The 27,415-nt window shown below is 40.8% G+C and overlaps 3 protein-coding genes across 6 annotated transcripts; 2 read left to right on the plus strand and 1 right to left on the minus strand.

Annotated features, from left to right (window-relative positions):
- Positions 1–219: 219 nt before the first annotated feature.
- Positions 220–9,451, plus strand: rbbp8 (retinoblastoma binding protein 8). The gene is made up of 19 exons (XM_029529529.1): positions 220–285; positions 1,942–2,051; positions 2,144–2,186; positions 2,364–2,459; positions 2,532–2,623; positions 4,086–4,158; positions 4,385–4,566; positions 4,651–4,746; positions 5,237–5,310; positions 5,393–5,460; positions 5,658–5,862; positions 6,034–6,184; positions 6,272–6,354; positions 6,644–6,743; positions 6,849–7,007; positions 7,095–7,137; positions 7,236–7,323; positions 7,404–7,545; positions 7,964–9,451. The coding sequence occupies exons 2-19, from the start codon at positions 1,952–1,954 to the stop codon at positions 8,065–8,067; spliced, it is 1,899 nt and encodes a 632-aa protein (XP_029385389.1). The 5' UTR covers positions 220–285; positions 1,942–1,951; the 3' UTR covers positions 8,068–9,451.
- slc35d4 (solute carrier family 35 member D4) lies at positions 8,318–14,150 on the minus strand. The gene is made up of 15 exons (XM_029529530.1): positions 13,983–14,150; positions 13,615–13,661; positions 13,170–13,247; positions 13,006–13,087; positions 12,811–12,888; positions 12,644–12,669; positions 10,859–10,910; positions 10,694–10,742; positions 10,125–10,170; positions 10,010–10,045; positions 9,593–9,627; positions 9,409–9,478; positions 8,888–8,981; positions 8,647–8,711; positions 8,318–8,527 (listed from the first exon to the last, which is right to left on the minus strand). The coding sequence occupies exons 1-15, from the start codon at positions 14,052–14,054 to the stop codon at positions 8,464–8,466; spliced, it is 894 nt and encodes a 297-aa protein (XP_029385390.1). The 5' UTR covers positions 14,055–14,150; the 3' UTR covers positions 8,318–8,463.
- A 347-nt stretch (positions 14,151–14,497) lies between these two features.
- On the plus strand, positions 14,498–27,391 carry nsmaf (neutral sphingomyelinase (N-SMase) activation associated factor). 4 transcript variants are annotated; one of them, XM_029529334.1, is made up of 31 exons: positions 14,498–14,608; positions 15,935–16,021; positions 16,664–16,742; positions 17,229–17,290; positions 17,566–17,602; positions 17,696–17,746; positions 17,911–17,982; positions 18,069–18,116; positions 18,227–18,279; positions 18,382–18,511; positions 18,634–18,705; positions 18,789–18,897; positions 19,753–19,929; positions 20,044–20,123; positions 20,189–20,279; positions 20,742–20,805; positions 21,052–21,103; positions 21,252–21,372; positions 21,512–21,643; positions 21,721–21,763; positions 21,845–22,011; positions 23,058–23,169; positions 23,384–23,442; positions 23,546–23,613; positions 23,682–23,749; positions 23,821–23,944; positions 25,067–25,150; positions 25,401–25,551; positions 25,931–26,033; positions 26,149–26,258; positions 26,738–27,391. In XM_029529334.1, the coding sequence occupies exons 1-31, from the start codon at positions 14,571–14,573 to the stop codon at positions 26,830–26,832; spliced, it is 2,739 nt and encodes a 912-aa protein (XP_029385194.1). In that variant the 5' UTR covers positions 14,498–14,570; the 3' UTR covers positions 26,833–27,391. The 4 variants fall into 4 exon arrangements, 1 of the variants encoding a protein (XP_029385194.1); XR_003842316.1 differs by lacking the exons at positions 25,931–26,033; positions 26,149–26,258; positions 26,738–27,391 and adding an exon at positions 24,296–24,824 and having other exon boundaries at positions 25,401–25,455; XR_003842317.1 differs by lacking the exons at positions 25,931–26,033; positions 26,149–26,258; positions 26,738–27,391 and adding an exon at positions 24,296–24,463 and having other exon boundaries at positions 25,401–25,448.
- Positions 27,392–27,415: the final 24 nt, after the last annotated feature.

The raw sequence follows: 27,415 nt of genomic DNA on the forward strand, positions 1-27,415 counted from the left end.
GGCAGTACAACAGTAAAGAGCTAAACCTACAGTATTATGCCTAAACCGTGAGAGAACTGCTGAACACAACAGGAAGCAAGCAACGCTGCGTTAAAGTCCTGAAAACTACAAGTACCAATGCCGTTGCTCGCCGGTTGGAGGCAGTAACATAGTGGATTTCTGCCGGATAGGAGGAGAAGAAAAGGTGGGTGGTGTGGCGCGCTAGTTTTGACTTCGTAGTTTACCGACCCAGGAGACTTGAATCACATCTTTCTTAATCTTTCCGGCCTGATTAACCTATTCTGAGTAAGTAATTTTACTTACTAAGTAGCTAAGTAAGCTAAACTTTAAGTAACGTTAGTGTTTAGCGCTGTAATATCGTTGTGTTAACAGATAAGCACGGACGGGGAGTAAATAAATTGCCGTACATAAAATAATTGCGTTAATTGTGATTGAACGCGGAGCAAAAACTCTAATCCCAAGTGATACGGCGATCTCAGAGACTCTTCGGCCAGTTTGGACAAGAACTGTGGCGTTGTCTGCAGGTCTGGGCCAGATCCACCCCGTGAGTGCCCCCAAAGATTTAAGCTGCAGTGCACTCCTGTTGATCCCCAATGCAACTTTCCAGAACTCAATAGCTGCACTCACTAGTTAATGAACTAGTAACTAGTTAGTTGGCTCCTTTTTCATGGCTCAAACATCAAATGTTGTCTTAAAAGCATGGACTTTGAGTGGTGCAGATTTCTGACGAATATCGGTCATGAAATGATGCTGAGAGAAATTATGTGGAGTAAACCTGGGCCTGTTTGGACCGTTATGCAATTGGCCAGCTTTTGATAAAACTCCTTTTATCTATTTGGGAACCTGATGGGTGCCTCTGAGACTGACTCTGTTACACGTGAGACAAACTGGAGCTGGTGTATTAACAGAATGTCAAGTCAACAGTCAAGTGTAACTGTAAAGATCTTAGATTGGGAATCCCATAGTCAGCCATGAGTTTTGATATTTTTCAATGTTGTCTTAATAAGGGTTTTATACAGTTAGTATGCAAGAAGCACAGGCTGGGAATAGAGGCAAACAAACTAAACCAAAAATAATATTACTCAGCCACCAGACTGAGAAGACACAAATGAGGCATAGTAATGGCTGGATGATTTGGCAAAAATTTCTATCACAACATATTTCAGTCAATATAGTTCTAATATCATATACTTAATGAATTTGTCAAGTCTAAGAAACCTTCTCCCATAAAACTATATAATATTTTTTATATAAAAAATGGTAAAATTAAATCTATGTACATCTCTGGTAACAAAAGTGCTTCAGCAACAAAACAGAATGTGAGAAATGCTCAGAGTTGCTACAGAATACAGAAATAAGAATGCACAACAGTTTAAAAAAATAATGGGCGGTGGTGATGATGTTATCGGGACAGGGTTGTTTAAACTTCTATTGTGCCTCATCTTAAGGCTTCACTTTATTTTACAGAGGTGAACTGCTTCACAGCATGGACAAATTTAATGTGTTCCCGCAGCTAGTAAGCTCCCCTTCGACACATTTAGCAGCACACTAAAACCTGAAGCTTATCTTATCTGATCATTCAAAGCTCAGCTTCTTCCACACCACTGAATTTCTTTCTTAGCAACTATTTCGTCTGCTTTATTATGACTTGTGAAAGCTTATTCAAACAGATTTGTATTGCGGTCAGGGATACAAATTGAGTAACTAAAACATCCCACGTCAGAACCTAACTCACTACAGCGCACATACTAACTTTTCAGGGTACTTCATGGCTACTGCTGTGAGTGCCAAAGTCATTTAGGGTGGACGTGCAATGTTTTGTCAGGACTGGTATTATAAGACCAAGACGTGAATTAAATCATAAATGAATATATATGTATGTGGCAGACACTTGTTGCCTGGCATTTATCTGCATTTTGAAGGCTTGCTGTGTTCCCACAGTGACTGGAGGATGAGCAGCCCAGGATCAAGTTGTGGAACAAACAAATCGGCTGAACTCTTTGATGAGTTATGGAGACAGCTCGGCGAGTGCCACCAGAATACACTTCGAGGTGCCTGACACCCTGGTGTACTCTTCAGTTACATCAAGTGAATTTTCATATCACTAAAATATAGGTTTTTGTGTATCTGTTGCTATTTTCAGAGCTGGAGGCAAAAGTGAGCAAGTTGAAAACGTCACGTTGTCTGTGAGTCACCTGTGTCACTGTTTAGTATGTCTAGCGCTACAACAACAGACTATTTTCTTTCTTAAATTATATCAATGAAGAATACCTGCTGTAATTTCAACATTGTTAATGAATCAGTTACCGAAATGGTTTCTGTGGTTGCAGCTCTAAAACTGTCACTGTAATTTCTTTCATCAGAGATGCTCAAAGGCTTGATGTTTTTCACACTCGCAACCAGCAACTGAAGGAGCAAAACAAAATGCTGCAGAACACCATCAGTCTCTTAGAGAAAAGGTAACTCCTTATTGGACAGTTTGATTTTAAACAATTGGAGGCATAAAGACAAGCTGTGTTGAATGTTTCCAGGCTGCAAGTAGGAGAGTGTGATCGATGTTACATATTAGAGCAGAAACTGAGGGATGACCAGGACCACAGTCTGCGCCTCATTGCCAAGCTGGGTGAGTTCCCAGTGTGTGACGTAAAGAACAGGTTTACGTTCTGAGTAAGCACAGATGCTTGAGACACTTTGATTGTAACAGGAAAACTTCTTAACAAGCTTATGAAAAAGATCTTGTTTATGTTTATGTTTATGTTATTCGTCAAGACAGCAGTCCTGAATGTGATGTAATTCATTTTGGTTAACTGTTAAGTTGTGAAGAACAAAGGCCTTTCTTCAGGTCTATCTTTTGGTTGTGCTTTATAGTCTAGACTGGAATATCTCAAATATTGGCTCAATTGTACCAACTGTACACACTGGTGGTGCCTGGAGGTATGACTTTCTATACCTTTCTAACAGCACCACTAGCAGGTCAAAGTTTTCAATTCAATTCAGCTTTGTTTGCATGGCTCCAATAATATACAGATTCATCTTAACATATTGAATTTTAGAATAACCTTTTCTCCAGAATTTAATGCAAAATGTGAAACTTTTATATATATCCTAGATAGCATTGCATATTTCAAGCTTTTTGTTTTGATTTAAAATGGTTACTTACAAAAAAATAAGACCTAGCATTGCATAATATTATAATATTTACTTTGATCAATCAAATACAGATTTGTAAAAGAAAATGCTGCAGTTCTGGAAAGACTGGCCATTTATCAATAATGACCACTCTATCAATACTTAGTCGAAGCTCCTTTAGAGTAATCACTGCACCATCTGTTGAGATTATTGAAGCCCAGGTTGCCCTGGTTGCACTGTCACCAAGTGCTTGCTCCTGCGGGGATCTGTTGGGTCTCTTTAAATAGTTTTATAAAGAGTTTGGTTTAGATCTGCTCTATATGTAAGGTGCCTTGATGTACATTATGATTTGGTGCTATATAAATAAATCTGATTTGATTTGGTAGGGGCTTCAGCTTGTCTGACTCATTTAGTCGGCTGTTTCTCATCTTCCTCTGGCAACATCCCATAAATTTCCAGTGGGTTAGGGTTAAGTCAGACCATTTGGTTAATTAAGACCAGTAATATGGTCAAGCCAATTGATAGTAGTAGTGGCTCAGTGAGTAGGTTCTAAGTCTAACTGGGAAAATGAAGGGATGACTGAGCCAAAGGTCCTCAAAGATCTCCTGGTAGATGCCACATTAAATATGGATTTGACCAAACTCACTGGACCAACAACAGCAGATGAAATGACTAAACTTTAAGCTGCTTGGACTTTGAGGCTCTCCGCTCTTCTTCAGACTCTGGGACAGTGATTTCCAAATGAAATACAAAATGTACTTAAATCTTTTTGTAGTGAGGTCTTTACATCACAGTTCCACTTTATGGAATACTCTGCTCTTTTTGACATTTCTGATGGTGTTATGGGTTTATTTGACCATACAATGAGCCGCAAGATAATGCTGGTATGTTGCATAACATTAATAATTGAAATAGGGTTAGGAAATTAAACTTTTTGTTTGTCATTTGTTTCACAGAGACTGAAAGACAGAGCCTGGAAAATGAAAAGGGAAAACTACATACTGAAGTGCAGAAACTAACCAAGACTCTGTAAGCCTCCCCCGTCAAAGCTGGGTTTTATTAGTATCTTTTAAACGAAGTTGAAAGGATTACAAAACATCATACTTTGTGTCCAGTAGAAACTGCCTCATATAGCTACTTTCGCTTCCACTCCATTCATTTTTATAGGACATCTTTTTTTTTTCCCTCTCTGTGGTTCAATACAGTTCTGTACAGTCTCAGTTTAGATGTTATTGTGTATGTGTTATTTTATTAGCTCGAAGCTCCAACAGGCCTCCTCTCCAGAACAGGAGGAAGGCATTATCCCGGACTCACCAGTGCTTCCGAGCTCGCTACCAGTGGTGAACAGGCTGAAGAAATGCAAAAATGTGAACAAACAGAAGCAGGTTCGTTATGCAGAATTGCCTTTACCACAGCGCAACACATCACTCTTAAAAGGTTGGTTTGCTGTGAAGTAACTTCCATTTTCTGATCCTTTACCTGAATGCTCCAAGGCTTTAACATGTGATGTTGTTGCTTTAGAGTTGAGTGAGGAGCCTTTTGATTCCTCAAAGAATCCTGGGGGAGCAAAAGTGCTTGTACCTGGCACATGTGAACTGGATACATCCCAAATCTCAGGTAAAAAAAAAACATCATAATTTAATCCTTGAAGAAAAAGGGAAGGCACGTGCTTAAATTTTCTATGGGAAAAGAAACTGAATTGATTCAGTGAGATTCCTTGAGATTCATAACACCCTGATATACCCTTACTGTTTTTTTTTCTTCTGCCTTGTGTGGTTCTTGTATCTCCCAATGCAACGGTTATATCTATACAAGCACAGCCATCATATAAGCTTCATTCACACACAGAGCTGTACCCTGTTGGCTCTGGTTATATCCTAGTGTAGGTATAGCCACCTCCCCCCTCTGAAGGGACAGGAGATTCCTCTGAGAGCACAACCCAGAGTATTTAGATTTAATGTCTGTGTTGTGCCCAGTAGAAACTGCCTCATATAGCTACATATAGCAGTTTCTGTTGTGTAATTTGATGTGCAGATTTTTAGATTAACAGACTACCAGCACAGTGCTGTTGTGACTGTTGGTCAAACACTTCTCTGTATCCTTTCAGATGTGAACGATGATTTGGACGAGGTGATTGCAGAAACATGTGTCCTTGAACTTCTTGTTGACAAGCCTCACATGGTAGGCAGGTTTTATATAGACACAGTGTGGTAAATAATATAAAACACATCACAATTTTGAAACTTTTTTTTCCTCTCCTCAGAAAACTAAAGCAAATGCAGAGCACCAAAGCAGCTCAAATCCTCCATGGAAGAGCAATGTTAATATGAAGTAAGCATGACAACAATCAGGATATATTCAGTTTAAGAACTACAATCTCTATGTACTGGTTTTAACAAATAAGTAAAAAAATTAGAGCCACAATGTACACAATCTGAAAAATATAGGAAAAAAACAATAACACACCCATATTAATTTTTCTGCCTTAGACCTTATTTCTCTTTCCCTTCTTCCACATTAATCCACAGTCCAGACTCAACCGCCGAAAGATCTTTGTCTCTTCTGCCCCGAGTCAAGAGGTTTTCTGAAGATTGCGCCATTAACAAAGCAAAACGGAAGAAAGAGGAAAGTGACAACAGCCAACAGATGGAGGAGCGCATGGAGGAGCACACACAGGAGGAAGATAGACAAGTGGTCAAACAGACTAGCATTAAACAGCTCCTGCCTAAAAAGGTGAGAATTTCCCTCAAAGGTCACATGAAGATGTCAGATGAACTGCAGCACTATTTCCAGGTGTATCCTGAAACCAAAGTTTTCTGCAAGTTCAGGTTCACTTCATTCCTCTAATATGCGAAGCAGAATAATCCTTCTCTGTAGTTGTAACATGTCTTTAACATTTTCCAGGTTCAATCAGATCAGAATGGGACTTTGAGCCAATGGCTGCCCACTTTCAAGATGCCAAATCGGAAGGTTAAAAAGGAAGAGGAGGATGTGAAGGAAAAAGAACCCATGAGGGATCTGAACACTTCACATGGTCAACATGACTCAGGAGATGGTGAGTGTTTTGATTGTAGACTAAATGTTGAACAATTTAAGGCATTAAGAATTTCCAGTTGAGTTTGATGTAAATATGCCTCTCCAGCTGAGCATCAAGTGGAGCCAATGTGGAGTATTGACCCTGCACTCAGCCTGTCCCTGAATGATAGCGAGTGGCAAAGAGACCAGGTACAGTAACATGACCTGCTGCTGCTGTGTTTTAGCACTGAAGCTGCAACATACTGAAATTAGAGAATAATTAATAGCCCTCCATTACTTATAGTCTGGATGAAGCTCATATTTTCAGTTGAATGTCAGGAGCTGCCTGGAGTCTGTTGTACTTGTTGTATCTTGTTAGCTGTTAAAAATGTTGGCCTTGGGCTGCTGTTAGTATTTGTGTGAAGTGACATTGCTTCAGACCTGTTGTGAGCAGTTCTGTGCCATTGGTTCATCTGATATAGTTTGAACTGTATTTTAGCCAAAGGTTGGAAAAAACAATGAAGACATTGCAGATACTGACGGCACCTGGGTCAGTCACAGCTTACTCCAGGGCCCGGACAGGACAGACACTGGATGTGGTAAATACCAAATAACAGCCTTGACAATAGCACAGGCTGAAAATTATGTCCTTTACTGACTACTTTGAAGATGCTATGAATTGTTTCATGTGTCTTGGTTTCAAGGACCTGGGAAGAAGGCCAATGACAGTTTAGACATGATGTTTGACACTACAGCTTACGAGGAGTACAAGTCTTACAACAACTCACATTCTGGCCAGAGCTTGGCCTGTGATGCTGATAAAAGTGGTGATGAGGAGAATGAAGAGGATGTACAGAACAGTGGTAGGGTGTCAGACTAACAGGAACAGTGTTTCTTTGTCATCAGTGTTGTGCAGCTGTTGATCTTTGCATGTTTCTTTCCCAAAATAGGAGGGGGTCCTACCGAAGACACCCCAGGTCAAAGTAAAGCAAGGTGAGGGTTTTTAATACTGTCTGCATTGTGTTAAATTTCAAGAGAGATTAGGGAAAAAGAGCAAGACTCACACAAGACTCTTCTCCTTCTGGGTTCAGGCTCCCAACATTTGCACATGTGGCTGTTGTTCGCAAGAAAGATGAGAGGAGAAAACTGAAGGGCACTACCTGCAAGGAATGTGAAGTTGTAAGTATTTTGAGGATGAAGCTACATAAAACTGAAATTTTAGCCGTTACCTTTTTTTAAAATGTGTTTTTTGTCTCTAGTATTACGCTCATCTCCCAGAGGAGGAAAAGCAAAAGAAGTTGTCTGCATGTTCAAGACACCGTTTTCTTTATATTCCTCCTTGTACTCCTGAAAATTTCTGGGAAGTTGGATTCCCATCAACACAAACATGTATTGACAGAGGTAAATTGACATTACACCCAAGCCTTACCAGACAATTTAAGCAGGGTTAGAGGCTACATAACTGATTGAATTAGGATTTAAATCACAATATGGTCCACTGCAATATCCAACACAGGAGCTGCTAGAAAAAAACATGCAGGAGTTGTTATCTTTTTACAAGGGTAAGATGACTCACAACATCATTGTGCATTGTCAGGACAAATAGTGTAGTGGTGCTTCAGGATTTGCTGGCCTAAAATCCAGATTTTTCAGACAAAATATGGCTTGTTTTGTAGAAGACAAAAAAAAAACCCTGCATGGGTGTCAGTGAAAACTAAATGCATAAATTACCCTTTCAACTGAATTCTTATCACATGTCGCAATCTGTGTCTAATCACAGACACTTTAACCCACATACAATCTTTACTTTTTGTTGTAGGTTATATCAAGGAAGAGAAGAATCCTCAGATGCGTTTACGTAGAAGACTACCACTCAATGCCTTATTCTCCCCAAGGCAGGAGAGAAACCAGCTACCGAACTGAACTTTTTGTTCGGTACTGTTTTATTTCCAGGGAATAAACAAATAATTAAATAAACAAAATAACCATCAACCTCAGAGAGAACAAGCAAGTTGCTGTGTTGAAATTGCAAAAAAAAATGGAGTTTCTAAAGAATCTTCATTTCAATGTGCTCACTATGAGAGGAGAGTTTTTGGGGATACAGTTTACCTGGGATATGTTTAAATGAATAAAAACTTAAGTACATAAGAGTTGTGACAACACAAAATGACAACTATCATTTTATTTGGTCAGAGGGTTGTTAAGTATACACCACAGATTAGAAAAATGCATTAAACAACAAACAAACAAACAAAAAAAAAACCCATGTACCCCATTTACCCTAACCTTCTAGAAAAGAAATCTTGATTTGAAAGTTGATCATAACTGAGGTTCTCTGTCGGAATACATCAGCAGGGCCTCACCAACATGGCTGATCATCACACTGTAACCAAATAATGTGAAGATCAGTTTTATTATCTGTTTGATACCAAGGGATCTATAGATCAGCTTGTGCCAGTTAAGACAAACACCAAGGGACAGGTAGGGAGCCAAGCCACTCACCACATCACAGCTGGAACACTGACATCCATGGAGAAAACCAATGGGGACAGACACATGGCAGTAACCTTGAAGGACACATGACAGAATGTGGCTGCTTCATAAGACCTTTTTCACACAAACATTTTGGAACTGAGCTTCAGGTTTGTGATATGTCATTATCCATTATACCATAGGTTTTTTTTTTTTTTTTTTTTTAACCGTGATACAAGAAAAAAATGAAGACAAATAAAAAATGTTACACCTTTGACAAGAAAGTCCAGATCCCAAAGTGCTCATAAGACAATCCACTCTTCAGTTTGACTGTGGCCAACAGCAACAAGAACCCCAGCAGTGCACTGTGGTCGAAGTTATGGCAAACACATTAAAATAGATAATACAAAACTAGTTATCCAATATGTCAGACCTTTAGTGACAGGTCTTCTCATATGGAAATTTGCAACTTTAAATGGGTAATAAAAGTTTCAGGCTGAGACTTTTCCAAGACTGCATTACTCTATTTTCAACTTTCTGTGTACCCATATAGACTGATATCTATGTTTCTCTGTAAGCTATTGTATTATAGCTCAAGATACTGTGCATCACTAAGACCTTGTTGGCAGTCTGGGTTCCTTATCTCTCTCTTCAATTACAGATGGAGCCTGATGTATTTCCAAGGCTGTTCCTGTAGTATGTGTTTGTACCTGATACCCATGAACCAGTGAGCTCAATAGTGTCAGTGCAGGACCTGGAGGATGTTATCTGGATCACTTTAACTGAGAATACCTGGCACAGCAGCCACAGTGAAATGTGTAAGACTGGAGGAAGGGAAACTCCAAGGCACCCATGAGGTCACCTGCAGATAAGCATAGTCATTCACAGTCGTGCTGATGTCAAACATCTGAAAGCTTTATTATGTCAGCATTGACTCTCATTTGAAATAGGTAAAATGGGCACGGGTCACTTGTACCTGTTGGATGAGCAGCCACAGCCAGCAGCAGCACACTGTCATTCACAGACAGGACACGCAGCTGATGTGTATGAAACAAATCTAACCCAATCATTTAAAAGTTTACTTAGTATTTTCAGGAAGGTGTCTCCTTGCAATTCCTGCACAGCCACTTGTACTGGCCTATTAACACCAGTCTTCACTGTATAAGCAGATCTAGGTTCTAATTAATTGAGAGATCTGAGCTTTTGTGTTAACAGATGACATCACAACTGTGACATGTCTCAGCTTTGAATAGGATATTATATATATATATATATAAAAAATAGGATTATATCAATGTTAACACAAAAGCTCTCAGATCTCTCAATATAAATAAACAACACTGTATAAAAAAAACAACACTTCAGATGAGTCTACTGAATGCTATAACCTTACCTGAAAAGGTAGTTGATGCACTGTTGTTCAAGGTCACTGAAAATGAAGCATCAGTGAGTCAGTATGTGAAAAGAGAGAGAGGGGTGTGGTAGATTAGGCAAATGCTCAGACTTACCCGAGGTTACTGGGCCTGTGGTGAACTTGAAACACCCTGTATGCACCTGAAATATGAGTCAGGTAACCTCAGACCTTTCATTACCACTTATTTGATTTGATTTAATTTAATGTGTTATTGTCTTTGATCTGTGAATTTTACATTAGATTTTTATAATTAATTTTTATTCCTTGTGTACATCTTGATGCAAAATGCCAGTCCGTTTTACCTTTGACTTGCACTAAGCTGTGCGACTGCTGATCAGTCAACGAACTGTGATTGATGATCTCTCAGATTTTGTTAGTGAGATGCAGTTGATCAAAGGTAAAATAATCTCATCCAAGTTATACTGAAATCGTCAAATCAGTAATGAGGCTGACATCCAATAATGCTAATGTTCAATAACTCATCTCCAAAACAGAGTAAACCCAACCCTCAGGACCAGGAGCTCCTCACACCTCTTTTCAACAGTTTGTGTTTAGGGTCTATTAGTTCCTCTTACACAGCCAGTCTGTGTGCAAACATCAGGAGCACAGCTGGATCAGTTCAATGTTTTTAACATGGCCCTTTTAATTTACCGGTTAACTTACCAATACAGAGCACGTGACCAATAGCCCACAGGTAACCTCTAAAGTCGAACTACAAAGAAGACAAACAATGGAAGAGACTAGATAAATCATAGCATTGGTCTCCTCCTTCCAGCTTAAAGTTCCAGCATTGTTAAACGGAATGATTTGGCTGTAAAGTCTCATTACCTGAGGATCACAGAGGGGGAGGTTGATAGCTGAAAGCAGCATCAGACATATGCTAAGGGAAGATAATTTTAAGACGCAGTCATCACTGTTAATGTCATCTTTGATTTCTGTGTTTATTATTGTTTTCATTACTGATTCTGAGTCTTAGTGTTTTTTTATACATTGATTATGAGCTACAAACCCCAATTCCAATGAAGTTGGGATGTTGTGTAAAATGTAAATAAAAACAGAATACAATAATTTGCAAATCGTCTTCAAACTATTTTCAATTGAATACACTACAAAGACAAGCTTATTGTTTTTGTGCAAATATTTGCTCATTTTGAAATGGATGCCTGCAACATGTTTCAAAAAAAAACTGGCACAGGGGCAACAAAAGACTGGGAAAGTTGATGAAGGGTCAAAGAACACCTGTTTGGAACATTCAACAGGTGAACAGGTAAATTTGAAACAGGTGAGTGTCATGATTAGGTATAAAAGAAGCATCCCCAAAAGGCTCAGCCGTTTACAAGCACAGCTGGGGTGAGGATCACCACTTTATGAACAACTGCACGAGAAACTCGTCCAACAGTTTAAGAACAATGTTTCTCAACATTCAATTGCAAGGAATTTAGGGGTTTCATCATCTACAGTCCATAATATAATCAAAAGATTCAGAGAATCTGGAGCCCTTACTACACGTAAGCGGCTAGGCCGAAAACCCACACTTAATACCCGTGACCTTCGATTCCTCAGGCTGCACTGCATTAAAAACCAACATCATTGTGTAAAGGATATTACCACGTGGGCTCAGGAACACTTCAGAAAATCATTGTCAGTTAACAGTTCGTTGCTACATCTACAAGTAGCGACAGTGCAAGTTAAAACTCTACCATGCAAAGTGAAAGCCATACATCAACAACATCCAGAAACACCGACGCCTTCTCTGGGACCCAAGCTCATTTGAAATGGACAGATGCAAAGTAGAAAAGTGTGCTGTGGTCTGATGAGTCCACATTTCAAATTGTTTTTGGAAATCATGGACATTGTGTCCTCTGGGCAAAAGAGGAAAAAGACCATCCACATTGTTACCAGCACAAAGTTCAAAACATCTGTGATGGCACCATCAATGCTGAAAGGTACATCTAGGCAACACATGCTGCCATCCAAGCAATGTCTTTTTCAGGGACATCTCTGCTTATTTCAGCAAGACAATGCCAAGCCACATTCTGCACGTTACAACAGCATGGCTTCATAGAAAAAGAGTGCGGATACTAGACTGGCCTGCTTGCAATCCAGACCTGTTGCCCATTGAAAATGTGTGGCACATTATGAAGCACAAAATACGACAACAGAGACCCTGGACTGTTGAAATACTGAACGACTGAAGTTGAAGTGGAAAGAATTCCATCTACAAAGCTTCAACATTTAGTGTCCTAAGTTCCCAAACGCTTAGTGAGTGTGAGAAGAAAAGGTGATGTAACACAGTGGTAAACATACCCCTGTCCCAGCTTTATTGGAACATGTTGCAGGAATCAAATTCAAAACAAGAGACTATTTGCACAAAAACAATAAAGTTTATCAGTTTGAACATTAAATATCTTGTCTTTGTAGTGTATTCAATTGAATATAGGTTGAAGAGGATTTGAAAATCATTGGATTCTGTTTTTATTTACATTTTACACAAAGTCCAAACTTCATTGGAATTGGAGTTTGTATATTATGCTGATTGCCATCAGTGTATTTCAGTCTATATTTCCTGATATTAGCCCACCTCCACGGGACTGTGTCAGAAAAAGTACCTACCTGATAAACTTTAGCCTCTGCCGCTTCTGTTGGTGAAGAAGGAGTTGGTTAAAGTCTTAACATGAGAGGCTGCACATTCTGCACATGTAGCTCTGAGGAAAGGTCAAGGTTATCTTCCATTTTCTTCAGTTGAACGCAACCAGAAGGGTAGTTGAGCATTCACTTACCCCTCTGTGGACAAGCTTCAGGATTACATGACTGACAACATGTGAAGAATTTTGAAGTGTGAAGAAATAAGGGATATCCTGTAGAGAGAGCACAACGTATATACGTAAATAAATGTATCCAACGGGCAAGATACTGAGTGGAATAGAGGCATTTAGATAGAATGAAGTTAATGTTAGTGACATGATATCACATACAATCTGTGATAAGGCCCGGGATCCAGCATATATGTTTCCTACAAACAGGAGGGAGGCTGGAAGCCAGGGCAAAGCTGCTGATCTGTAACACAACATTAATACATATCAACCACAGTTCTTACTAACATGACAACATGAATTCTACATAAGCTTGCAGAGAGTACCTGGTGATGCGACTCATCTCCACCCATCCCAACTTCCCAAAGAGCAGAAGTAGAACAGCCCCAATAAATGTCTGCCATCTGAAAACATACATTTTGGTCCTGTTACTGAACACAAGCCAAAGATTCTTTGACTGCTAAAATTGACATTGACCCTTTTCTATGATGCACACATTTTGATCCAAATGTAAAAATTCATTCATAAAACTACTTTTTGATAATAAATTGGTCTGATGAAACAAAAATAACCATGAATTGAACTTTATGCTTCTGTTAACCCTAACCCGACATTTTTCCCAATTTTCTGGCATGTTAGAGACAATTACTCAAAATAATAATCAGCTAAATTTGTCAACGGTGAAGAGGCTCATGAAATGCAGCCTTCAGAACTGTACGTGTATTGTGAGACTGTGACTATGTCGTGCAGTTTTCACCTTGAGTTACTCACCCTTGAAATAAGGTTGGGTATGTAAATTTTAAAACAGACAGGATGAACTGAAAGAGAGAAAAAAATGTGTAATTGAAACCATGACCTGACCATCCGTATGGTTTCCATTACTTTAAAGGTTCTTGCTGTCTAAAAGGAAGACCTCCACCTGGTCTTTAATTACAACGCAAGTCAAGGTTCAATATTAATCACTCTCATGACTTTACAGTCATTACAGATGTAATTACAGATGTTGCGTCCTGCTGATTGACTTCTGTAAGTCAGCAGTGACAAGCAGGGGACGGGACTGCGTCTGATGGGTATTGACGCCTGACAGCCTCACGTAGACTCTGGTTTTCCTGATCCAGGTCCGCTGAACACCATCTCACCTTGTTGGTAAAATAGGACACAACGAAGACGAAGCTGAAGGCGAAGCCGCTGAAGTGTCTCTTCCACTGCATGTTTACCTTCCGCCAGCGGGGACATAGTTCCGGAGGGGAATATTCTAAAGCTGGGACATAAGGACTGTTTCAAACTACAGACGATTCGAGGGCAAAACGTCCCTCAACGTCCCCGCTGATACGTCAAGACGTCGTCAGACAAAGATCGTCTATGACTGCAATCTTATGCTGTAACTTCCTCTATTCTCTGAGCAGGCAAAGAGCACCAACAGCTGGGACCGCCCAGGGACCTCAGACATTCACTAATCCAGAACTCCAGGGCTCCCAAATCCGACTTTTATTCATCAGTAGCCCATGCCACCGGGTCAACCCCCCCCCCCCCTTAAAAAAAAAACAGAAAGAAACGGATGTATGCAGCTGAACTACAAAACTGCGGAGCTTTCATGCCCCACAACCCGAGTCAGAGTGAAGCCTCTGTCTGACATTTTTGTGAGGTCACGTGGTATCCTGCGGTTTTCCGTGTTTACATTGATCAGCCGCTGTCGGAATCAGACTCCGAGTGGAGGGTCTGCTGTCATGGCTTTTTTAAAGACGCAAGAACGTAACAAAGAGAGGTCAGTGCTGCTCCACCGGTCCTACCTGTCACTTTGTAAGAGTTCGTGTGTGTGCGCGCGTGCGTGTTGCTCTTCAGTAAGGCGTTTCGTGTGACTTAGGCCGATGCGGCATCAGCTGGGGTTAGTCTGCCCATATACCGACCCCGGGACCCTCACAACCAGTTTCACTCTTTCAGGTCTCCGGGGTGACGCTAGAAATATTCATCTGCCTCTATGTAAGCCACGGAGGCCCCATGGCAATGATGATTGCCCCCCTTCTGACCCCCATTTTATATGGGAGTTTTATCATCTCACTTAGTCGCGGGATTAATGGTTTAAATTGCTTCAAAATTAGTGCAGGTTTTCAATTGACTCTACATCTTAAAATTAGACCTGCACGTGGTCTTGGATTATAAATCGGGTCTAGGTTCTATATTAATCTATTTAAAGTATCGATGGTCTCTGTCCACAGAGGGATGCTCACAGTTTGCAATCAAAAACTATGCTTTTAAACCAGCTGTCAGAACTTCTGGGAATTTATGATGGCAGTTCTAGGAGTGTTTACCTGAATTTTCGATTTAGATATCAAAGCTCTACATCCATATTTGGGTGCTCGGTTTGTCTTGTGCGTGATACAGCCCGATGGTTTGGACTGTCCAAGCCTCCTCTATTGGTGGCAAGGCACAACTTTCCAGCAGCTTCACAATCTTTTGTTGTTCCACTAAATACTGAACAACACTTTATACAGCCACTGTGTATGATGATGTTTGTACAGTAAACTCATCCTGCAGATCCTGAACAGGTCATAGTTCAGACTGAACACAGGAACTTCCATATGGCACACTCCTCTGTTTGTAAACTACATTCACACATGTTACAGTTTGTCCTAGTGAACAACAATTTCCAGGTTGTGTGTTTCAGTTGGCTTCCCTGCTGAAGACAAACCTATTGTAACATCACTGGACACACAATGAGCAAAAGCAGTTATTTTCTGAGCAGCCTTCCTTTCTCATCAATTCTACATTTAGGGCTGAACAACTAATCAAAAAAATCCTAACCATAATTACAACAAGACCTAGTCCAACATGCAAATTCCAGGACCCTGTTTTGGTAACAATTTTATTACCCATAAAGCCAGTTGAACTAATGAGATAACTTCATACCATTTATCTGACTTGACCCATCTCCCGCAGGAACCACTGAAGCTCTGCACCTTAGATAGCTGAAATGAATTTAATGTCCAGTATTCAGTAAATGTGTAGAGGGCATATTATTCCAGTTCAGAGTAATGCTCTTGTTTACACCATGTTTTACACTGAAGCTGCCTCATGTCATCTCATTCCACAGATTTTCCCTCTTACTGCTTGATCTGGAGGAATATTACTTTGAACATCACACTGCAAACCACGTAACCAACAGTTCAAAAAAGGAGAGGTAATATGAACAGCCTCTATTAAATCGCACTACATGGTAGATGACTTTATGATGCCATGTTTAAGGAGTTCTTGAGTTTCAACCTGCCAAATGAGTTGCAGCAGATGTTTTATTGAGCTCCAGTGTCGTAGTTCAGGCTTTTCTTCACAGCCTCAAGTTTGTGGTGCTTCTGTAAGCTACTCACACAATATCTTATCCTGGTCTGAAGTTTGACACACAAAGCTCTCACAATTCCATCACTCACGCAGTTTAGTTTTACTGTTACCTCAGAGTCAGAGGAATGAGAGTAAAGACTGACTCGGAAACCATCACAGAGCGGAGCTTAACCTTTTTTTCTGACTGACCAAAAATTTCAGACTTTAAGCTTTGGAATTTCCCTACCATGGGACAAATATAGGAATGTTGAATTTGAATGTGCTTGTAACAAAGACTAACTAAAAAAGGGATCTTTTGTTTTATGGCAGCAAAAGTCACATTGAAGCAGAAATAAATGAGTTTGCTGTTACTTGCATGCCTCGGGTCAATACTTTATTTACACTGTTGGCACACAACCAGAGCAGAACCATCCTGTTAATGTATTTCCTTGTTTGTTTGATCATTTTTGCTGTTGTAACATTGAGCTGATTCCTATTTTCCCTCCAGAAAAACCAGAGGCTCATTTAAGGTCTGTTCCAGATCACTAATTTTTGATCCAGATGATCTGACATCACCAATTTTTAAGGTTTGTTTTTCTAACATTTGTTGGGGTGTTTTTGCTCATTGACCATTTTCTACTAGATTTGAATTTTTATGATGAGGTTTCTCACTAACTTTTACTCATTTTATACTGCTTACCTGTTTCTGGGTTGCGGGGGAGTGCTGAAGCCAATCCCAGCCAATGATCTGGGCAAGGGCGGGGTACACCGTGGACAGGTCGCCAGATGATTGCAAGGCCAACACACAGAGACAGACAGACAAACAAATTCACATTCACCCCTATGCGCTATTTAGTCACCAATTAGCCTACATGCGAGTCTTTGGACTGTGGGAGGAAACGAGAGTACCTGGAGGAAACCCACAGAGGCAAGGGGAGAACATGTAGTTTGAGGAGAATGAAAAAAGATACAATGAAATTCAGAAATGACATTCTCAAAACTGTTACAACAGATTTTAGATTTACATTTACATTTACACTTTGTGTGTCTGTTTTCTTTTGATTTTTTTTCAGATCCCCTTCCGAGATTGTAAGAAGATAGAGTTTGAGGAAGGAGAGAACAACCCATTCACTGGGTGAGGCTGGCATCATGTTCACTACACACACATTGTTGTAGTTTGTCAGCTGCTCTGGTGACTTCTTAATGGCACACAATGAGAGAGTTTACATGTGGAAGGATGCAGCTCTTGCTGTCTGCTCCTTACACATTGCTTTTGTGATGTTCTTCACTGTTCTTAACAATCATTCAGAACTTTGGTGTCTTCATCTTGGATCAAATTCTGGTGAAACTTTTAAATCTCATGCAGTGATATTTTCTTGGTATCTAAACCTCTCTGTGTTTTACTAACAGGCTGAGACCACCAGTCATCTCTGTTACATGTTGCCAGGTGAGTGTGTGTTGCATATGTGACTTTCACTCACTGTGTCTTTTGCTGTGAATTGTTTTTGAGGATAGGCAATATTGCTCATTTTGATTTCAGGTTATTTACATCAAAGAAAGCAATGTGATATCACCATACAGGATTGAGAGGGTGAGTCTCCTCCTATGTCCATGTGTACACAGCACTGTTTGTCTCGGTGTAGGTCTTTGCCTTCACCACACTCTAGGCAACATGAGCCCAGAATGAAGCTGTGCTCATGTTTAGACAAAACTCACCTCAATAATTATATTAATTGAAATGTTTGTTGATGACAGGGAGTGAAAACGCTTACATTTCAGTTGGAAATCTTGAGCAAAACTGAAGATGTGGTTCAGACGTTACTTCAGGTAGGTGACAACACACCAGTGTGTTCTGTAAAGCATACCATGGTCACATGGTCACAATGGTCACTTAATTTTGCTGGTTTCCACAGCTTCACAGAGCCTCCTGTCTGGAGAAGCTTGGAGAGCAGACTGCGATGGTGAGTCAGTTTGAATATACAGCATAAGTCTTTGTCCTTAAAGAAGATGATGTGCTATGGCTTGCTTCAGTGTGTGAATAATCAAAAATACATGTCTTTTGTACTTGTAGATTGCAGCTAATTTACAGTCACGACTGGCAAGATCATCATTTGACAAAAACTGGTATGTTGATGTGAGACAATCTGTTTTGTAGGGTTTTCCTTCAGGTATGTAAAAGGCTGTACAGTACTGTTAGTAGGACAGTTGTGTAACTTTGCTGTGAAGCTTTCAGAATGTGTCTGAGAGTCCTCACATGGAGTGTGCTGCGGAGATGGTCATGCCTTTGGTGACCAATCCAGGTCACGTCTGCATCACTGATGAAAACCTGTACTTCCAGCCTTTGAATGGCTATCCGGTGAGCTGGGTGGATGTCAGGGTGTTTTGGTGTTCCTGTGGTCCCTGCAGATCATTGAACTGCTTGCAGTCACGTTATCCTACGTGATTTATTTTAATTAGTCTGTTTGATTTTCATGTCAGGAGCATGTGATTCAAATCAAACTGCACAAAGTTAGGAGAATCTACAAAAGGCGGCATGGCCTCAGACCACTGGTGAGTAAGCAGAATGAGGCATAATGATGTCACTATCAATGCAGGCCAGTGTGTACTGTTTGGATGGCATGTGTGTCCTGCAGGGTCTGGAGGTGTTCTGCACTGAGAATGACTTGTGCTCTGACATCTACCTGAAGTTTTACAACTCAGCAGACAGAGATGAAATCTACTACTACATTGCCACCTTCCTGGGTAAGAACTCAAAGCCAGTAATGGTTCTGTTGACCAGCAGTCCTGAGGATGTTCACAGTGGTGCTTTTTCTAACATCATACATCACAGTGGCAAGAAAAAGTCAATGTGAATAAATATAGGTATGAAAGTGTCCTAAAATATATCACATTCAAGAAATAGGAGGTCAGTGAAACCAGACTGCAGGTCTATGTCAGAGACTTGAGTAATTTCAGCTCATGTGAAACAGACCTCACAACTAACGACGGGAACACACTGCTTTTGTGTACCTTGAGCAGTGCGTGTGCATCGCATGAAAACACACTTTGGTGTACACACAGGCTGCGGTGCTGCTGTGCGCTGATCCTGGGTTTACCCTGTTTCTACATTGTGTTTTCCTCTGGTAATGGTCATCATAAATAGAATATGTAATGTAATAAAATTCAATTTAAGTGTGTGCAAATATAACAATAAATAAAGAGACCCTGATTATACAATATTATAATTCTAAATTATACAACAAATTTGAATGCGTGCTATTGGGCTTTTATTTTTTATTTTGAAACACACCAGAAGTTGTATGACTGCGACATCTGCAATATACATCTGTATATATTTATATACAGTACAGGGCAATCGAATCTATAAATGATGCAACACTGCAGCCTCACGGCTCACACAGCCAGTGTGTCTGCTCTGATTCGTTAACATGGGCGCCTCAATGAAAAACAACAGTCACAGAGAGAGCTGCTGCTCACCACATGCATTCAGAAACCAGATCCTCTCAGAGCAGTCAAACAAAGTACTACTTGTATAAAAACTGCATTGGAGCTGTTTGACAACTCAGATGAAACATAGTTGTTCTTTTCTGCACTCAGAGAACCATGTGACGGAACACACGGCAGAGAGTTACATGCTGCAGTGGCAGCGAGGTCATCTAAGTAACTACCAGTATCTCCTCCATCTCAATAACCTGGCTGACCGCAGCTGCAACGACCTTTCCCAGTATCCCGTATTCCCCTGGGTCATCGCTGACTACACGAGCACACAGTTGGGTGGGTGACTTGCCTGAGCCTTCTCCAGTCACTGTGCTGTTTGAGATACTTTGTCTGTAAGGTCCAGTTTAAAATGTAGCTGGGTAAAGGTTTGCTTCCTCTTTCACAATGTAGACATGACAAATGCTGCCACATTCAGAGACCTGAGCAAACCTGTGGGGGCGCTAAACATGGAGCGCCTGGACAGACTGCTGGTGAGTACCTGCTGCTTTTTTTGGTAATCATCTCCTGACTAACCACAGCTGTTTTGTGTCCACAGGCTCGCTACAGAGGCATGCCTGAACCTCGGTTTATGTACGGCAGCCACTACTCTTCTCCAGGATATGTCCTCTTCTACCTGGTCAGAGTGGGTATGTCACATTTGTACTCTTGTACACCACAGGCTCTAGGTATTCTTCTTCTTCTAAGACTGATGCAGCTGATGAGGATGAGTTTCATTGTCAGCTTCAGTGACAGAGGAATATGATGTATCATAGAAGCTTATCAGACTTACACAAAGAAGTTCAGCCTTTCCTGTTCTACTGATACTCAATCAGTTGTTGAGTTAAAGCCTTTACTTTCATAAAATAATCGAACAATTTGTTTTGTTTGTTTGTTTTTTTAACAACAAAATTGACCAGGTTTCAGGTGGATCAATTTCAGGTCTCCTTTGGTAATAGTTTGTATGATGAATGTTGCTGGTTAATCACTGTACAGGTTTTCGGTCACTGCCTTTTCCTTGTATTTTTTAAATTAGTCTTTCCTGTTCTGTAGATGTGTATAATTTCATACGCTCCACTTTGACATAAATGTATCATGTGTTGTTTCTGCAGCTCCAGAGCACATGCTGTGTCTGCAGAATGGCCGCTATGACCACCCAGACCGCATGTTCAACAGGTACACATTCACATTTCTCTAACTCACTCCTGACTGTGGTCTTAAAGCACCATTACCATAATTATCACACATTATTGCACGCACATTGCATTTGTATTAATTGTATGAAAGCAGTGTTGGTAATTTACCATTAACCAGTTGATTTTATCTGACTAAACTGTAAACTAAACATTTGTATAAATGAAAATGCAGTGGGATGAGCTCTGGTGTCATGTAATTTTTTCTGTCTGGTTTGTTTTGTTACAGTGTAGGTGAAACATGGAAAAACTGTTTAGAAGGAGCAACTGACTTCAAGGAGGTATGTCATTTTTGATGCTAAAAACCATTCTCAATTTTGTGAGTGTGTGTCTTCAATATTGTGAATGAAATAAGGATTAACATTAGTAATAATATGATAATGTGTCTCAATCACAGAATAACTGCTGTGCATTTTTCCCATCATGCAGCTGATTCCAGAATTTTATGGAAACAACTGCAGCTTCCTGGAAAACAATCAGAGTCTGGATATGGGCAGGAGACAGAATGGGAGCTTAGTTGGGGATGTCATTCTCCCAGCATGGGCCTCAGGTAACTTCCTGTTGATCATCTACCTGTTGGAATCAGGTGTGTTTGCTGTTGAATGGTTCAAAGGGTCTCACCCCTTCAGTCATGTCATCCTCTTGTCTATCTGTATGCTGTTATGTGCCCACTGTATCCATGGTCCCAGATGGCAGTGACTTTCTTCAGAAGCACAGAGCTGCCCTGGAGAGTCAGTACATATCAGAGCATCTTCATGAGTGGATTGACCTGGTTTTCGGCTTCAAACAGAGAGGCGGTGAAGCTGTGGCATCTCATAATGGTGGGAAATCTGGGCACTGTTGTGAATTTCAAAGTTGCAAAAACTCTGCAAACCGTCACTGTCTTCTTGTCTTTCAGTGTTTCACCCTCTGACCTATGAAGGTGGCATTGACTGTGACAGGTATTGGTCAAAGCCATTGGGCCACCATTATTTCAAACATTTTCTTTGGTATCATTTACCAAACTTTATTTCTCTGTGAAGCATTGAGGACCCTAATGAGAGGATTGCCATGCTGACTCAGATCCTGGAGTTTGGCCAGACGCCCACACAGCTGTTTGGCAGCCCACACCCTCAGAGGATCACACCACGGTTTCAGAATATCACCTGCAGCTCTAGCATCACTTCACCTGTCAGTGAGCTGTCTCAAGGTGACTGAACAAACTCATAACTTTTGTAAAGCCTCTTAAAGGAAGTTTTTCCTTGCCACTGTCGCCAAGTGCTTGCTCATCGGGGGATCTGTTGGGTCTCTTTAAATAATTTTATAAAGAGTTTGGTCTAGACCTGCTCTATATGTTAAGTGCCTTGATGAAACTTTGTTATGATTTGGTGCTATACAAATAAATCTGATTTGATTTAAAGTGGACTCCAATGCAGAGCCCACTTTATGGTTTATTTAATGCTACGTGCTAATGTAGTAAAATTAGTGTGTGTCCACTGTTGTGGCTCCCAACTGCCAAGCTGTGGGCCAGATAAGACCTGGCAATGGTGCTCAACGTGGTCTTCCAATACCCCAAATCAGCTGTTGCGTTCTTCCAAAATTTCAGGAAAAAAGATCTCTGTCTTTTGTCTTTTGAGGTTGCACTTTTATTCAAAGTACAGCAAGTATTTGAACAAACAGCCCCATGGTCTGAGAGCACACCAAGAGTACACTCTGAACACACTGAGGAATGATTCTTTGTTCCCCTATATATATATATATGCCTCTTTGAGCTTTAACCTACTACTTACACTTTTCCCTCATCTCCAAACTTTCTATCCCCATGAATTTTCCCACCAATAGGAATTCCCCTTTTCTGACTTTGATGCCATCTCAGCATTTTATTGAGGTCTACAAGGCCTTCTTATTATGTGTTGGCTCCTACATTTATGTCCATGTGACTCTCCTATCTCCTCTGTAAATCATCTTCTGACACCAGTGACTGCTGGTTCACCTCTGCTGAGTGTTGGTGTGTGTGTGATTTCTTACTTTCCTCCAGACCTTTCACAATGCAAACCATTATATTTGGTTTTTTTTAGTTTTTTTTAACATAGTCATTTGTGTTCTTTTAGTAATAAACATGGTAATATTTGTGCTCTTTGGTGTATTGTAATATTATATGTGTTACATTCAGTATTCAGCATAGTATTGCTCACAGTTTTTTCCAAAGTTTCATTCAACACCAGTTTTCATGCCATTCTCCACATGTATCTCCAGCCTCTCAGAGTGAGGACTCGTCTTTCGAGGACCTGACTGAGGAATGCAGGAAAATTTCCTGGGCAAATATGGGCAACCTGATACTTGTCTCCAGTCACAAGATCCATAAAGAGTGAGTCAGGAAGTCAGCAGCTGTGATAACACAGTACAAACTGAAATTAAAGCTGTGCATGAGGTTGAGGCAGAGGACAGGTCATCACTAGGAAACTACTTAATACAGTTTAGAGAAACAAATCAAAGCCCTGAGTGGACGTTGTTGCTGTTATTACTTTAATTTCAGCAGTCTAACAGTCATATTAAGCTAAAGCATCCTCTCTCCCCTGCAGGGCTGTGACGGGCATTGCTGTGACTAGAGATGGAACGGCCATTTTCTCTACATCCCAAGGTCTGAAAGTGTCTGAAGGGGAGGAACCAGCTGCTGAGTCAATGTATGAAATGCACCTGATGTTGTTTTCTGTGTTACTCACCTGCCTCACTCTTCATTTTAGACTCAACTCTGAAGATGTTCTCCAGGGAGCTTAGGGAGTTCCAGAGAAGCATGTCCTTCTCTAACATGGTACGCAGCCTATTACTCTCCTGGTCACCATCTTGCCCCAAGTTCTTGCTCTGACTCTCTGTTTTCAGGCCTTATCATCGTGCTTGATCCTGGCAGATGGTAAAACTGTGGCCTGTTCTTCATGGGACAACAATGTGTATGTATAGCACAGGTGCAGGCTCTATGCGGTTTGTAGGTTCTTTCTAACTGAAACCTTCCTACCCCTAGTTATTTCTACTCCATCCCATATGGCAGGCGACAGGATACGCTGATGGGTCATGATGATGCCATCAGTGAAATGTGTTGGTTTGATGACCGACTGTACACAGCATCCTGGGACTCCACCACCAAGGTAAAAATAGAACAGCCTCTATAAGAAGAAGCTATTCAGTGACGGCAGTGTGTTTAGTGATGAAAGTGTACACAAGTTAAGGCTTGATGGATAATAATAATGATAACACATGATCATTATAGCAGACGTTCTCTTTAGGCTGCCAGGGTTTTTGTTGTTTTTCTTCTTCTTTTTCTCTGCTTAAAGTGCAGCAAAAGCCAAGTGGGTATATTCCCCCCACTGTTCTACATTGGCACTGGGTACTCCAGTTGCCTTCCACCATCCGAAGACATGCATGTTTAGGTTATTTGGTGGCTCTAATTTGCCCGCAGGTCTGAGTGTGAGTGTGAGTGTTTTTTTTGTCTCTGTCAGTCTTTGTGTGTCAGCCCTGCGATGGACTGGTGACCTGTCCAGGATTCACCCTGCCCTCACATAATGTGAGCTGTGATCGGCTCCAGCACCCCCTGTGACCCAGAAACAGATAATCACTGATTATCCGTTTCGTGCAAAGATGAATGGATGAATGAATGAAAAATTTAGGTATGGTTGAGGTTTGGCCTAAATTTAGGTTTAGGCTTGAGTTTGAAAAACTCAGACATTCTGCTAATGGTAGATGTTTACCTGATATTTAATTTCGCTGAAATCTGTATCAACAACATTTTGTGTTTTCATTGTTCTAAAATTTTATATATTTGACCAGTTAAAAGGGTAAACTCACAAAAATATCCCAAATGTGCAATTTATGCATGTGGCTTATGCATGTTCCCCAATGGAACAATCAGCGAGTCTGTTCTCCAGACACCTAGGGTATCAAACTACTGAAAACAGAATATTGTTTTCCTTGGAAGTTCATAAATATGAGATGAGATGCTCTGGATGGGCGATGTGACTGCTCCTGTAGGTAGGTAAATTTGTGTTTTTGTTTTTTTTCTTTTTGTATATTCTGGTTTTACTTGTGCTTTAACACACAGTCAGTCAGGATTTCAATAGTGCAGAAATAAGGCTTTAAGTGTCTTTTTGAATAAAATGAAAGAAACGCTTTGTGTTCGTTCCCTGAAAAACTAATTTCTGTGATTAAGTATAAGCTTTGTATGACTGTACTTGTGTAAATGAGACCAGAGAGTTGCATTACCTTTCTCTCAGGTTTGGCAGTATGAGTCTGAAAGCTCCTTGAGCCACAGGAGATCCCAGTTTCAGCTGCTGGCAGAGCTGGAACATGATACTGGGGTGAGTGTTGCTGTTTGAATCAAGCTTCATCACTAGGGTGCGAAATTTGTGCGAAAACAGAGGAAATGCAATGTGATTTCATGATGAATCCAATTGTGACATCCCGTTTTTTGTGTTGTGAACATATATTGGATAGTGTATACTGGATAATGAGAGGAAATTGCCTGTAAAATTTAATGTGGTTGTGACAAACACTAAGTTGTTTCCCTGTTGTGTTTGCATCCACCCCACCCCACCACAACATGATCAGGTGAACACCATTGGTCTGAGTCCAGCTGGGACTCTGTTGGTGTCAGGCTGCAAAGATGGAACAGTCACAATCTGGGACACCAGTAGCTATGAAATGCTGCAGCAAGTCCATTGCCACACTGGAACCATCCACCACACAGCATTCAGTCCTGGTGCGTGTTAGACTATGACGTCCTGATTCTTCTCGTGTGTGTGGGTGCACTGCCAGTTCCATGCTCACTCACACACCGATGTGACTGCTACTCTCTGAAAGGTTTTCAGTTCAGTAATTGGACAATATCAGAGCTCAGAAACTACCTGTCAGTTGTAGGAAAATAATTTTTCCTTGAAAGGTCAATATTAAGCTTAATGACTTCAACTTGGCCACTTTTTGTGGGGGGGGGTCACACAGGTCCTTCATTTCAAAAGAGAGAGACTGGGTTATGACTTAGAGACTGAAGGCATAGCTGATCATGACCATGGCTGTCATGATAGACCCTGTGATCCATGTCACTTGACAATGCTGACTTAATAATAATTTTTTTTCCACAGATAGTCGACATGTTCTCAGTGTTGGGGCTGACTCCTGCATGATGGTCATCGATGTCCAGACAGGGATGGTGATCTCCAGTGTGAAAACAGAGGAGGAGCAGAGGTATGATGTCGAACCATGCAGAGCAGCCTCATTTTCCAGAGTTTTCCTTGAGAAAATGTTTGCCATAAATCCTTTTTTACAATTTAGTTCCGTGTGTGTCTGTGGCTGTGTCCAGGTGTTTCTGCTGGGATGGGAACCAAGTGCTGTGTGGAGGACAGTTTGGGGACCTCCTGCTGTGGAATCTGCTCAGTAACACAGTTACTAAAAGGATCCCTGCACACTCAGGTACAGCTGGCCTCCACAATCACAGCTCAGGTGGACTGGGATGAGTTGGATTAGCTGAATATATGACAAGTCCTTCAGGATTGAAACCAGGAACTGACCTGATGAAGCTAGTGGAGAGAAGTCCACCACATTGCTCAATTACCTCATAGTTTTGATGCGTTCAGCTTCATTAATATAGATAAATAAAAAGCTCATTGTAGTTTGCACTTGAGAAACAGGACATTTTGCTTTTGGATAAATGAACTGATCTACAGTAAGTCTGTGCATATTCTCATCCAGGCCATAGTCATATCTGGCCAACAATTGAATCAAATACAACTTAACTTAGGACTTCATTCCAAACTGATGAAGCCCCTGGGATAAGGAGGCGAAATGTCTTTGACAAATCTAAGCCCTCAGTCCAGTTGCGTTCGATTCAATTGTTGGCCAGATATGATCTACAGTTTGTGTCACAGCTGAAACTGTTGTTCTTTGCACAGGTGCTGTCACAGCCATGTGGATGAATGACCTTTGCAGCACAGTGATCACAGGGGGAGAGGACAGAAAGATCATTCTCTGGAAGCTCCAGAGTTAAACAGCTGTTTCTTCTTAAAGACTCAGAGGTCGGTGTGAAACCCAGGACAGCATTCAACAGGGACACTGAGACTCCTGACCTAGTTGTGAAGAGCTGAGGAGATTCTTACAGAAGATAGCAACTAGGGGAACAGCAGTTGGACAAATCACTCAAAACTCAACTGTTCTCAGTCCTAAACCAAAGAGAAAGTCAAACATACTCATCAACCAAGCGATGGGCATATTAAAAGAAAAAATCCAATTTTAGTTTAGTGCATGAGAGCAGGAGGCTGAATTGCATACATGCCTTATTCTACACATGCACTGGTGATCACATTTCTGTAGCTTTTATTTGCATTTCATCCTGCTGCACCTCAGAGCTTCATGTTCTCACCTGCTGTTACCTGAAGCTGCACAAGACAATTTAATTGATCATTTGCATCTACAGCCTGTCTCAGTTTTAATGTCTGGAAACACCAGAGCCTGTAAAACAGTATTACCCATGTGAACCAGTGAACAGTTCAGCAGGTGAAGGAGAAAGGAAGAAAGTGCAAAAATTTGAATAAAGGCGGTTTCAGTGAGAAGTGAGACTGTAAAGGGGAACC

Source organism: Echeneis naucrates, chromosome 20, assembly GCF_900963305.1.
Source record: "Echeneis naucrates chromosome 20, fEcheNa1.1, whole genome shotgun sequence".
NCBI classification, from domain to species: domain Eukaryota; kingdom Metazoa; phylum Chordata; class Actinopteri; order Carangiformes; family Echeneidae; genus Echeneis; species Echeneis naucrates.